The 14124-nt window shown below is 37.0% G+C and overlaps 1 protein-coding gene across 7 annotated transcripts in view; it reads right to left on the reverse strand.

Annotated features, from left to right (window-relative positions):
- The window catches only part of ITGB6 (integrin subunit beta 6), a 128466-nt gene that overhangs the window by 51814 nt on the left and 62528 nt on the right, over positions 1 to 14124 (reverse strand). For all 7 annotated transcript variants that reach the window (XM_070507947.1, XM_070507946.1, XM_070507945.1 and 4 more), the window contains 3 exons: positions 5126 to 5291; positions 3732 to 3893; positions 628 to 723 (listed from right to left, as the gene is read on the reverse strand). In XM_070507947.1, the coding sequence (XP_070364048.1) occupies positions 628 to 723; positions 3732 to 3893; positions 5126 to 5291 (424 nt within the window). The remainder of the gene's footprint in view (positions 1 to 627; positions 724 to 3731; positions 3894 to 5125; positions 5292 to 14124) is intronic.

Genomic DNA, 14124 nt, shown 5'->3' on the forward strand with positions numbered 1-14124 from the left:
GTATGCATTTTACAGTCTCTACAGTGGTTTATGAACATTATTTCATCTAATGAAACAGTTCCCTTTCTGCCATTGGTGCTTCCAGGAAAAACTTCAACTGCAAATCCAGCTACTTCAGGGAGAAATTGTTTTTTGACTCAATTTAATGTTTTTTCTTTCAACTTTTCACTTCTCGATAGCTTGAGTTGTGTCTCTCCTCGTGTATTTTCTATGTATTTAATTTGCAAATGTCAAAGAATTTAAAGTCAAGTCTCCTCCCACTCTTATAATTTTCTCTGCTGTCTGTTAACTCTCCTCATCAGATGAAATAGTTCAAGAGAAGATAGACTAATTTTCCGTGAGGTAGGTTGTCCTATGTTTATTGGTATTCTCTTCCAACTTTTCTTTTTCATTTCCATAACTCTTTCTTCCTTGTCCCACTATATCTGTCTCCCACTCCCCACTACACCTCTGTGTTTATCATTTAAGTTGTAAATAGTAACTGAATCCACTTTGCCAATGTCCACTATATTTCGTAGTTGTTAATGATTACCTAATAGCATCTCATGTGTTAAACTCACAGAGTTAATGTTAAAATTTCGTGTTGAATAATCTCCCTGAAGGAATTTCCCAAATTATTTTGCTTACCTCATATAAATGAACTTGTTCTTGGGTTACAGCAAAGATCAGTAACACATTATTTTGCACCAGTTTATCAATGAGTTGTCCAATTGTTGGATATTCCTAAAATTAACATATAGATTTTAAGTATCATCTTAATAAAAGTACATAAAATAAAGAAAGGAATATTTCTTTCAAAGAGATCTTACTGAGTTTGGCATTTCAATGCTCATAGGCATTATTTTGTTTAATCACTCTAAGTAAACAAATACACAGTTAGCATTATTCACTTAGTTGGTTTAATAATTGTTTCCTAAACCTTGTAAATCCAGTTAATTCCTAAGAGTCAGTGGCTGTCAACGTGGTATATTGTGCTCTGTCACTTCTAAGGAGATCATTTGGAATATATTTGAAGACTTATAGTGTGTCATCTTTTCAAGGGTAGGACACATTTCTTCTCCTAAGTCCTTGCCAGCAGGCTTGAGTTAGAGGGGAGGTTGGAGGCGAGGGAGGAGCAGTTAGACTATAACAGATGTAACTGGGATTGACTCATAGCTCTGAAACTCTTCCCAGAATTGGATGAGGTGGGCTGAGGGCTGAGGAGGGGATAGTCTGCTGAGGAATGACACTACAATTCCTACATCCATCTGATCTGAGGCCGTTCTGTACCAGTTCTTGGGTTTGCTCTTATTGCTTTTTTGATGTCACTAATCAGTTCTACACGATCCTGCAATACTTTTACAGGACAAGCAAAAACACATCGTACTTCTATTCCATTGACACATTCATTCCCAAGTGGTTTGAGTACTTTAAAAAATAAAGAAGTCATTAATTATCAAATTTGAAGATGGCCTTTATTTTCCAAGCCTGAAAAACCAAATGTGTTTTATAAATCCAAATATGGCTAACATAGAAAGAGAAAGCTAGAATGAAAAAGTAGTCTGAAAACAATTAAATTAAGAATATATCAACTATGACTAAAGTCAGCCAAAGTGGAGGAACCCTGATTATTAAGGCCTCCTGTGCACCAATGTGATGCGTTCACTTACTCTCAGCACTTTGGAAGTATTTTTGTCTAATATCTTCTTTAGGCACAAGATTCAAGATGAGGGAAAAGTATAGTTTTGCCTAAAATACCCAGGTAAATGACCCACCTGCAAATCTGGCCGTGCAACACGTGCTTTCCACCCCATTTGGATTATTATCGGTAGATAGTAGTAGAATCCAGATAGTATAAATCTTCCTGAGTCTCCCATTTTCCATCTCCTCTGCTTTTCAACTGCCCAAACATTAAGCATCCTTCACCCTTAAGCCTGAATTCCTCCAATGCTGGCCTCTCCTGATCGCCACATGTTCTCGCCCCTTTCAACTGCTATGTGTGCATAGCCAGGATCATACCGCATAGCCCTTCATAGGTGGCTAGTATGGTTTTCTATCTGATCCAGATGGGTTGGTTTAATTCCCATGGTTATATTGTAAGTTCCTCAAGGCCAGGGACCATGTCCTATTATTTTGTAGCCCCAGGAGCTTGGCCCAGTGTTGAGTGCTTAGGAAGTGCTTAAAGTACCCAGGGGGCTGTGTTGCAGGCATGGAAACAGTCCATGGCTTCTGTGCATTTGTAGCAACTCACTCAGCAAGAATGAACTGAACGTTTACTAGATAAGAAGGTCACATTAGGCAACAGGTAGTATTTGCTTCTATGATCCTCCTTTTTCCAAGATGTCTATTACGGGGCATTTGAATAGTTGCAAGAAAAATGTAATGAAAAAGGATCCATTTCTTGCAATTTCTTGCCCCTCACTGGCTAAAGTACAAAATGTGGCTATCCTCATTGATATTGTAAAGGCAGTTTATATGATTAAAAAATGTATAATTTTGAGGAATGCTATTGTTCAAAAGTTAAGGGAAAATATTCACATTGAAGTTTAGAAATTTAGGTCAATGAATGGTTGTAGCTCATTTATCAACCACTGGATATTTTTTTAAACTAATTGCCAGCACAATATTTAAGCATTTATATATAAATTCAGTAATGTATATATGTATTAGAATTTGATATTAGAATTCTCGGTTCTCCCCTCTCTCTCTCTTACATACACTTCTACAGCATCCTCATTTTAAGAAGTCACTTAAATTCTCTCTACCACATTTTCCCAAGTGTTTAATGGGTATAATATGACTTTCCAAGGTTGCTGCTGCATAATTCAATTCTATTTCATACATTGGTCAGCACCCACTGTGTTCCAGGCACTGTGCTGCCAGGAAATAGAGTTAATAAGCCAGTTCTGGCCCTGAGGAGTGCACATTAGAGAGAGACAGACACATGAGCAAACACTTTTCCATACAGCGATGGGCAGGGAGACATCTATGTATGAGAGCCAGGAAACAGACAATGGCTTCGGGGCCCAGGGGAGGTCAAAGAGAGCCCCCTGGGAGTAGCCATGATTGAGCTGGGCTTTAGGATCATTAAGAGTTTCTCAGCAGGCTGGAAGGGAAGGGCATTCCAGACAGAGGGAATAACGTGTACACAGGTATGGCAGCCTCATGGTCTGTTCAAGAAAAGCAGTTGGATATCTAGGGTTCTGGTGAGGTTCAAATGAGATCATGTATGTCAAAAGAACGTGAAAATTTTACCTTGTTTTACAAAAGTCAAGTATTTTTTTTCTTTGAATATCATCAGCATTTTTTAAATGACATTGTCTCCCATGCAGCCTCACAGTCCATGAAAGCATGGTATTATTTATGGGGCATGACCCTGGGACCATCATTCACAGCAACTACCAGGTGCCTACTGTTCTGGTCTGAGCCTTCTTTTCCAGGGCTGTGGCTGAGAACAGAATGAGCAGACTGTATTGCTTTTTGCTGGCCTCAGGCTCTTTGAAAAATGGGGAGGTTCTGGGGTCATTCAGGCCATAGTAGATCCAGACTTCTCACAGAATCCCACCACCCACCTGTGCTCCTGTGGGAACTTCTAAGGGCAGTGAGGACTGAGAGAGGGCAATTTGTCAATCTCAAATCAGAAAGTGAAACCTGTTTTCACCAAGGGTGGGTTACTCTGCTGGGCATTACAGCATTTGTTGCTTCATTCACCTACTTGTAGCCATGAAAACAGTGTAGTGCAGGGTACACACCAAGACAGTTGACATGGAGTATTCATTCTTGCTGTCCAAGTGGCAGAGCCCGTCGTTAGGAATGACGATGCCTGCCAGTTTGCTGTCCATTCCAAAATGAGAGTCAGCGTCACTCACAAAGACCAGAAGATGGAGGGAGTCGTTTCGCCAGCCAATTTTTTCCTACAGTGGGAAAGACATATTTGGGTTGTATTGGATAGAGGCAGGCATTTACTGAGCGCGGATCAATTATGATTGGACACATTCAGAATGTATAAAATATCTTGCTGGTCTATTTTAGCTTTGTTCATGTGTTGTGAGTAGATAATCGTAATGTATTAAAAACATGAGATTCGATGGCATTTGCTTTTTCCTGGATAACATTTTCAGATGATTTATGCTTCAGAAAAAATAGTTCCACTACAAAAAGTATCCAGTTGATCTTGACTTTTACAGTTAATTATTTTATTGTCCAGCTTTCAATTTACCAGAAAAATGAGGACAGGGAGCAAGGGAGGTCATAGATTATCCCAAACCCAAACTAGTAAGAACGCAATGCAAAATAGACTCAAAGTAAGCCTGTTTCATTAAAATGTCATCCAACATTTAGGCATATATCTCTCTTTCTACTGATATCATCCAAAAATTATAAACGTAATATAAGGATAAGAACTGCTTATCAAAGTGTAACCCCGAGGTACTGCTAATTAAGATGCTCTGCTGTCTGTTTCTTAGCAGAGCTCTCCCCTTTAATTAAGATTAGTTCAGGAACTAGTTGGACAAAAGCTCATCCTGGCTGTACCATCCCACCTTATCCTTTTCCTTCCTCCCCTAATTCCTTGGCCCTCCCACCTTCCAGGAGCTTCAGCCCTGCCCATTTCCTGATATTTTCCATGAGGAGTTGTCATCTGAAGACATCGGAAGCATTCCTGTGGATACACGTCTGATTGTCTGATTGTCTGATTGTCCCGCATTGTTATAGAGACAGTGTGGCTTCTGAGGCTTATTTTGTTGGTTCAAAATGATAGCTATCTGATCATATGCAGAGGTTTATACTGACTCAAGCCATTTTTACTTTTTTCATTAATGTCTGCCTTTGATTTTTTTCACCATGTTTAATTCAAAAACTAATCTGATCTTGATCTTTGAAAATTAATCATACATGGCTATTGTTTTAACTAATTTTTCCCAACATGACTACAATTTTATTAGATTACTTGAATACTAGGCATTTTAAAAGTCCCCATTTCAACATGATTAAAAGTTTTATAGAAATTTTGTGTTTTAAGAAGGGTATCAAATGTACAAATACAGCAATTAATGGAAAGATAAAGTTAGCCAAGCTTTCAAAGTAGATTTGTTAATAAGAGATGAAATTTGTGTTAAGAGAGTGAAACACTACTCTGTCAGCATACCTTGCACACAGCAGCTTGCATAATTGCATCAAATCCACCTTCGGGTGTATCAATATTAGCAGAAATTTTCTGATTCTTCACAATTTCATTAAATCTTTCGGCATCATTTGTCAGTGGCAAAATGTGTTTGAATCCAAATGTAGGTAAGCAGAAATATGGAATACTACTGCAAAAGTAAGATGTCAAAATATTCTTGATGAAATATGGTATAACACACAATTAGTGGCTCTAATAGCCTAGCAACATTTCCTTAAATGAAGAAAAAGTCTTCAAGAGTTCCTGACCGTAACCTGGCTGAGTTTCACTGTTAAGGTTGTTTCATCATTTCCCACCTACCCCTTCCAAACTGACCAGATTAGTTCCTCTTAGAGCTTACTGTGTGTCTTGCATTGGCTCAGACTCAGAAAACAGATAATCAGGTAATCAGACTCCACACTTGTGTGTGTGTGTGTGTGTGTGTGTGTGTGTGTGTATGTAATCACTACCTTCCATTGCCTTTCAACCAAAATCCACCATTAAGTTTACATGACGACAACAATTCCTTTGTATTCTGATAGCTTAAGCTGTCATCAAGTATGAGTCACCCTGTGGAAAAACTGAGAGAGGAACCTGTCTTTTTCCTCCTCTGCTCCCTCCTGTACTCCCAGCCCCGCCTGCCAAGGCAGATCAGAGCAGGCAAAAATCAGAGCAGGGCTCTTGGTTCCACAGCCCAACTCTCCTATGACTGAACAGACTGCTCTGGACCAGCCTGGGAATAAAACCACCACTTAAACAGTTTACATACGGGGAAGATGCCGTGTCAGGATGAGATCTGCCTCCTAAGATATTACAGTGGAACAGAAAGAGCTGATCATGAATTCAGCCACATCTTATCCTGAAAGCCAGTTAGTGGCTGTGTATGAGACTTTGGTCAAATTCCCAACCCTTCTGAATTTTGGGTTTTCATTTGTAAAATGGAAATAATAGTCTAGAGCAGAGGTTCTCTAAGTGTGGTCCCTGGACCAGGAGGATCATGTGGGAACTTGTTATAAATGCAAAATCTAGGGTACTATCCAAGACCTATTGAGTTAGAAATGTCAGGGTTGGGCGCAGCAATCTGTGTTGTACCAAATCTTCCTGATGGATGCTAAAGTTTGAGAACCACTGGTGTAGAAGTACAGAGGCAAAAAGGGGTAGCCTCCAGTGAGGCTGTGGTATGCTGCCTGGGGAGAGCTAATTGACTCTTGTAAGAGCAGCTTTGCAGGTTCAGCAGATTGTCTTGTCAGCACATGAAGAGCTGGTGCATCTTTCAGGGTCAGCTTCCTGTTCACCAAGTTCATCTGCCTGAGGTATATAGTCAATCCTCATTATTCACGATTCCGTAACTATGAATTCACCTATTCACTAAAATTTATTTGTAACCATAAAATCAATGCTCTCAGTACTTAGTTGGTCATTCATGTACATGTGGCAAAAAATTTGAGTCACATGATACATGCGTTCCCAGCTGAAGTCAAACACGCTCTGCCTTTCTGCTTCAGCTCTCATACTGTAAACAAGTGTCCTTTTGGTGGTCTGTTTAGTGTCTTTTTTTTTTTTTGCATTTTTGTGCTTTTTTTTGGTGATTTCATTGTTTAGCATAGTGTTGAAGTGCTGTCTAGTGTTCCTAAGTGCAAGAAGGCTGTGATGTGCCTTATGGAGAAAATACATGTGTTAGATAAACTTTGTTCTGGCATGAGTTATAGTGCTCTTAGCAGTGAGTTTAATGTTAATTTATCAGTAATATATATTAATTAAGGTGTCTCTAAACAGAAAACAAGATTATGTATTGACTAGTTGATGAAAAAGTGACCAGAGGCTTGCAGGAACCTAAGCCTGTATTCCCCTAGGAGCAATGGTTCAGCATTCACTAATTCATTGTTCAAGGAAACTTATAGAGCAAGTCTCCCATGAATGACAAGAATTAACTATACACACAAATCAGAATGACTGTGGATTCGTTCACACTGAGGAATGGAGCTCTACTGGGACTAGAATGCTGGTGTCTGTGAGGGTAGCCATTTTCTTCCTGTCAGTAGACTGTCATGGAAAGCGGGTCATAATCTGATGCATCCTCAGGCTTCAGAAGAAGAGGAATTGGAGAACTCTGCTACTGAATGGTATAGTCTGAGATGTTTCCAGAATGGGTGCTGTTGGTCACACCTGGGTCCTCCCCTATTTGTGGTTGAATTCCTCAGATAACAAAAGTTTTGGAAGCTCTGGCCGCCTTGGGCCTGGAAACTCCGGCAATGCTCTGGCTAACGCTCTGGGACAGATGTGGCCCACACTTGCGTCTGTGACCTCTGTCTCTCGGCACCCCCCTAACCTACCAGGCCTGTTCATTCTTTTGACTATGACGCGAACCTTGCTGGTGGGCCCAGGAGCCAGTCTGTTGCTTCCAGGGAACTTTTCATATTTCCTTTCTGATTCGTTATGTTTAACTCTTGGAAAGCAGCGTTATTCTTTTATTTTTAATACCTTGCATCAGCTTTTATTGAAACTCTGAAGTGCTGACCACGGGTAGTATCTACCTAGGAGGATTGTCGTGAGGTTTGAATGAGATAAAAAATGCAAAGCATACAGAACAACAAGCTTTTCAGAGTGAGGGCTTCCTAAACATTAGTGTCACTTCTTACAGAAATCACTTCGCACAGAGTCTAACACAGGCCTGAGGAAAGATTATAAATTTGGCTAATGATCTCTCTAGAATTATATGGTTTTTTCCTGATTAAAATAATGCATGTTCATTGAAGAAAATTTGGACTTTATATAAAGTAGAAAGAAGAAAATGAAAATATAAATTTTAGTGATTATAAGATGTGTCATAGTTTATTTGATCATCTCTCTATTACTGAACATTTGTTTCATAAATCTTTCTGTAATTAAATAATGTAGCAATCCTTCCACAAACATCTTTGCAAGCTGTGCTATATCTTTGCTTAGAATCGATTCTTTGAAGGGGAAATGCTGGGTTACCTTTTGATCCATATTGGCAAACTTTTCCAAAAATTTTGCATCATTAAAAACAACAAAAACTGTACCAGCTGATTAGTTAAAATGGCATCAATTTAATTTTTAATTTCCATTTTATTACTACTAAGACTGAGCGCTTGTCCATATTTATTGACAGTTTGTATTTCTTCTTTTGTCAATTGTCAGCTTATATCCTTTGCTCATTTTCTTATTGGCATACTTTTTATTAATTTACTCATATTTTTTGCTAAAATTTTAAATAAACATTCATAAAATAAGACTATAATGATCTATACCAAAAGGTTAACAGCATCTTTTTTGATTGGGATTAGAAATAATGTCCATTTTCTTCTTTTTGTCTGTATTCCCACACGAGTTTTTATTACCTTTGTAAGAAGAAACTATATTCATATATGTTCATGTGTGTGTACACAGAGAAAATCTAAGCATTTCTTGGTTCAGTTTCCTCTTTTGCAAAATTATAATCAATTCCTTACTGTTGGTGTCAGATTCAAAAAAAACAAAATACCATGGAATATATGGAATGATGTCAAAAAAATTCCATCAAAATGTCTGATAGAGGGTGAAATTTTAACCTTTGTGCTATTAAATATTTTTAAATGCCTGTTACAACTCATCTACAAACATGAGAATGGAGAAAATATTGTTTGTTGCTTTATCTTAGGCACCAGCATAAGGGAAACTTCTTTCAAAAATGTAAACCACTTCAGCAATCGTTCATGGTGAAATAAATTTTCAGTGACCCCCTATGCAATGAAGATAAAGAAAGAAAGCTGCTCCAAAAAGAGTTAGAGATTAGATTAAAACAGAGTTTTAAAAGTGTGGTGTGCAGGACCACAGAGGTCCCTGAGACCTTTTCAGAGAGTCCTTTAGGTCAACTCTTTTCACAATAATAAAAGATGCTATTTGTCTTTTTTGCTGTGTTGACATTTGCACTGATGATGCGAAAGCCATGATGAGTAAAACTGCCAATGTCTTAGCACAGATCAAGGCAGTGGCACCAAACTGTCTAGTAGTCCTTAAATTTTTTTACCATCAAGCATACACCATATTAAAAAAAAAAAAATCCTAGTTTCACTTGATTGTCCTTGATGAAGTAGTAAAAGTTATTACTTTTATTGTCTGCACTCTTGAATACATGTTTTTTAAAAACATTTTTCTGTGACCATCCGGGAAATCCTCACACAGCATTTCTGGTGCACACCAAAGTATAAGGTTTCTAATGGAAGAGCACTTTTGTGATTGTTTGAACTGAACTGGCCCTTTTTATTTTGGAACAAGCATTTTACCTGGAAGAGTGCTTAACAGACAAACTTTATTCCAACTTGAGTATTTGGCAGACATGTTCTTAAAAATGAAGAAAGTAGCTTGTCACTTCAAGGAAAACAACTGTCCGTATTTGTTGCCAATGATAAAATTCGAGGTAACTGGAAAATTAGAATTTTGGGAAACTTTTGTCTGCCACCTATGAGATAAACACCTTCCTGATGCTTCAAGACCTATCTGAGTAGATTGATGGTGATATTAACAAATGTGATTTTTAAAATATTGTATCATATTGGAAGACCTACATAATTCAACAAAACAATATTTTCCAAATGACCAAAGCATTATATTGCAAAGTCAGGCACATTGGTAAAAGAGCCATTCAAAGTACAAGATAGATCAATGGTTTTAATGCAACAGAATATGCAAAGTTCATTGACATTGCTTCAGATTCCATGCTGAAGCTAACTTTTACATCTTCTCTCGTTTGAGTGGAACATCAAAGAAGAATGTCCACAGTCAATAGGAAATCTACTAAATGCTTCTTCCTTTTCCAACTTTCTATCTATGTGAGGTTTGACTTTCTTCATGGAATTCCATCAAAACAAAATATCACAACAGATTAAATGCAGAAGCAAGTATGAGAATCCAGTTGTCTTCTATTAAACCAGATGTTAAGAGATTTGAAACAGTGCCACTCTTCTTGCTAATTTTTGTTTTGTTTTGAAAAATATATTTTTTTCCATAAAGATGTGTTATAGTAATATGCAATGTGTTTCTTAAATAAACCAATAAATAATTATTCTTAAATTTTCTGTTTTACTTTCTAATATGCTGACTATTGATAGATGTAACCTACATAAACTAAAGCTTTTTGGAGTCTTAATTTTTAAGAGTGTAAGAGAATTCTGAGATCTAAAAGTCTGAGGACCACTAGATTAAAATAACTAGAGATACTAAGTATTGATGAGATGGAGAAAATTAATACTTGTTTTGAATGTTTGTTATGTTCTGAGCTCATTCAATTCTCACAATTACCCTAGAAGGTGAATATTATTATCCCCATTTATAGGTGGAGAGACCAAGCTCAGAGAGAATAAAGTCGTTTGTCCAAGGTTAGGATTTAAACCCATGTCTGAAAAACTCTTATCTCTCACTGCCTTCCTACTAAAGAACATTTTATTCCATAATTATAAGGTTTGGATTGATCAAAGGATTGACTTTTTTTTTTTTTTTTAAAGATTGGCACCTGGGCTAACAACTGTTGCCAATCTTTCTTTTTTTTTTTCTGCTTTATTTCCCCAACCCCCTCCCTGTACACAGTTGTATATCTTAGTTCCAGGTCCTTCTAGTTGTGGGATGTGAGATGCCGCCTCAACGTGGCCTGATGAGCAGTGCCATATCCACACTCAGGATCTAAACCCTGGGCCGCTACAGCGGAGCACACGAACTTAACCACTTGGCCACAGAGCCGGCCCCCAAAGGATTGACTTTTGTGTTTGGTGTTTGAGTTCTTGGTGTGGTATGTGTGGGGGTGGTATCTAGGCAGAGGAACTGGGAGAATTAAGGATGTGATGGGAAATGAAAGATATATAATGTTGCAGCAAAGAAGAGCTTGTTATTTATAACTTTCAGGACCTAATCCAGGGCTGACTCTGAAGCCCATGCTCTTAACCACCATGCTATACCAGCTACCTGCTCCCCAAAGAATTTCAGCTCCTTAAGGACTAGGCCCAGATCTTTTTCTTCCAGATATCCCCATGCCTAGCACAATGCTTGGTACATAGCTGGAGCTCAGTAAGTTTTTGTTGAATGAATGAATAAATAAATGCAGGAATGAAATGCAGTCAAAGCTATAACAAGCCAAACTGCTTTCCTTTTCTAGAAGCCTGATTAAAGACAGAGTCTTACTGTTAGTTCAAGACGAGGACTGCTGAGTTTAGCTGAGCCATCCAAGTTTGTTAATTTTAATTGTTTCCTCTGATAACATTCCATACCTATTGTTTCCCATGGTCATTATTGCATTTCATGTTACCACATCTTATCTGGCCTGTGACAGAAAGAATGATTTTAAACAAACCCCCTGGGGCAGAGGTAGTGCTTTGTAATCCTAGATAGAATTGCTCTACTAGACTCTACTGACGCTTGTTGCAGGAGAAAGATACGTAGCATATCAAAGACCTAAATATAAATTTTAGACAGGTATAACATTCTCTGATTAAAAAAAAAAAAAGCCAGAAGCATTAGAAATGCTTTTATATCAAGCATTTAGGAGGGTGTTAGTACCATATTTACCTTTACAATTGAATCAAACAATTGGTAATCATACCTTACTATTTATTATATAGCATCTTTGAGGGTGCAAATCATTCTATCTCCATAGAAATATGGTAGTTCAGTGTTGTAGGAACTGCTAGATGCCACTCAGCATCCATTCTTTCTTTCTACCCTACTAACAGAATTCTGATTTTATTTGGGGTAGCAACGTGCTTCCTTTGCAGCCAGCTGTAGCCATGTAACTAAGCCCTGGCCAGTGAAACGCAAGTATAAGGAATTGAGTAAAATTTCTGATAAAACTCCTTATATTGAGGAAATAAAACTTAGCATCCACTTATAATTAAGAAAAATTTTTTTACCAAGCAAGGAACAGAAGGGAATTTCCTCCATCTGATAAAAGGAATCCAAAAAACCACTAGCTAACAACATACTTAATGGTGAAATGTTGAAGCTTTTTTCTTGAGATCAGAAGGAAGATAGGGTGCCCCCTCTCCCCACTTCTACTTAAAATTGTTCTAGAGATCCTCGCCAGCATGATAAGGCAAGAAAAAGAAAGAAGAGTCAGAAATATTAGAGAGAAAGAAGTTGTTATTCACAGATGATATGATCATGTACATAGCAAATCCTAAGGAATCTAGAAAAAAATCACACTAGAACTAATGAGAAAATTTATCAAGGCTTCAGGATACAAAGTGAATATGCAAAACCAATTGCATTTCCATATATTATCACCAATTAGAAAATGAAATTAAAAAAAATATCATTAATAATCACATAAAAAAAGCTTCTAGGAAAAAAATCAAAGGATGTGTAGACTCTCTACTCTGGAATTGACAAAACATTGCTGAGAGAAATGAGACAAGACCTAAATGAATGGAATTATGTGTCATGTGCAATCATTGGAATATTCAATATTTTTAAGATTTGCATTCTTCCCAAATTAAGGCAATTCTAATAAAAATCTCAGCATATTTTTTGATGAAATTGACAATCTGATTCTAAAATTTCTATGGAAATGCAAAGGATCTAGGATAGCCAAAACAAAATAACAACAAAGTTGGAAGACTTACACTCTCAATTTCAAGACTTTTTATAAAGCTACAGTAATCAGAACTATGAGGCAGTAGTGGTTGCGTGGGTATATTCAATGGGCTTATAAAACAGAATAGAGTGCCCCAAAATAGACTCACACAAACTCAGTCTATTGCTTTTTATCAAAGGTATTAAGATAATTCAATGGGGAAAGGAAATTCTTGCTTAACAAATAGTGTTGGAACAATTGGATATTTGCGTGGAAACAAAAGTGAATCTAGACTTTTTTCCTCATTCCAAATACAAAAACTAATTTTAGATCATAGACTAAACGCCAGAGCTTCAACCATAAAGCTTCTAGAAGAAAACATAGGAGGAATCTTTGCAACATTAGGTAGGCAAAGATTTCTTAGGACAAAGAATACACTAACCATAAAATAAAAATTGATAAATGGGACTTCATCAAAACTAAACACTTCTGCTTGACCAAAGACATTGCTAGAAAAATAAAAATACAGTCCATAGACCAGGTGCAAATATTTGCAAAACATATATTTGACAAAAACTTTTAACCTGAATATAAAAAGAACTATCCTGAATATATAAAGAACTCATACAATACAATTTCAAGAAGACAATCTAATTTTTAAAAGTGGGCAAAATATCTGAAAAGATACTTCACAAAATAAGGTATGGGTATGGCAAATAAATACATGAAAAGATGCTCAACATCTTTTGCCATTAGGAAAATGCAAATTAAAGTTACAATGGGATACACACTTATTAGAATGGCTAAAATTAATAATACTGACAATACTAAGTGTTACAAGGATTTGGAATAACTGGAACCCTCATACATTGGCGATGGCAATGCAAAATGGTGCATCCACTTTGAAAAATAACTTGATAGTTCCTTAAAAACTTAAAAGTACACTCATCGTACAATTCAGCGATTCTAATTTTAATTTCTCTATCCAAGAGAAATAAAACATACAACCACACAAAGATATATGCAAATGATAATAACAGCATTTTTCATGATAGCCAAAAATGGGAAACAACACAAATGTTTATGAAGGGAAGAATGGATCAACAAAGTGTAGTAAATCCATACAATAGACTATTACTTAAAACAAAAAGGAACAAACGGCTGATAAACACAAAATCATGGATGAATCTCAAAAACATATTGATCAAAAGAAGGCAGACACAGAAGGTATATACTATATTATTCCATTTATTTGAAATCCAAGAACAGGCAAAACTAATCTAAATTATAGAAATCAGAAAATGGTTGCCTCTGGGGCAGTAGAATTGACTGCAATGGGGCATGAGGGAACTTTCTGAGGTGATGGAAATGTTCTACAGCATGTTTTAGGTGTGTTTACACTGGTATATTCAATTATCAAAAC

This window comes from Equus asinus, chromosome 4 (genome assembly GCF_041296235.1).
Source record: "Equus asinus isolate D_3611 breed Donkey chromosome 4, EquAss-T2T_v2, whole genome shotgun sequence".
Lineage (NCBI taxonomy): Eukaryota > Metazoa > Chordata > Mammalia > Perissodactyla > Equidae > Equus > Equus asinus.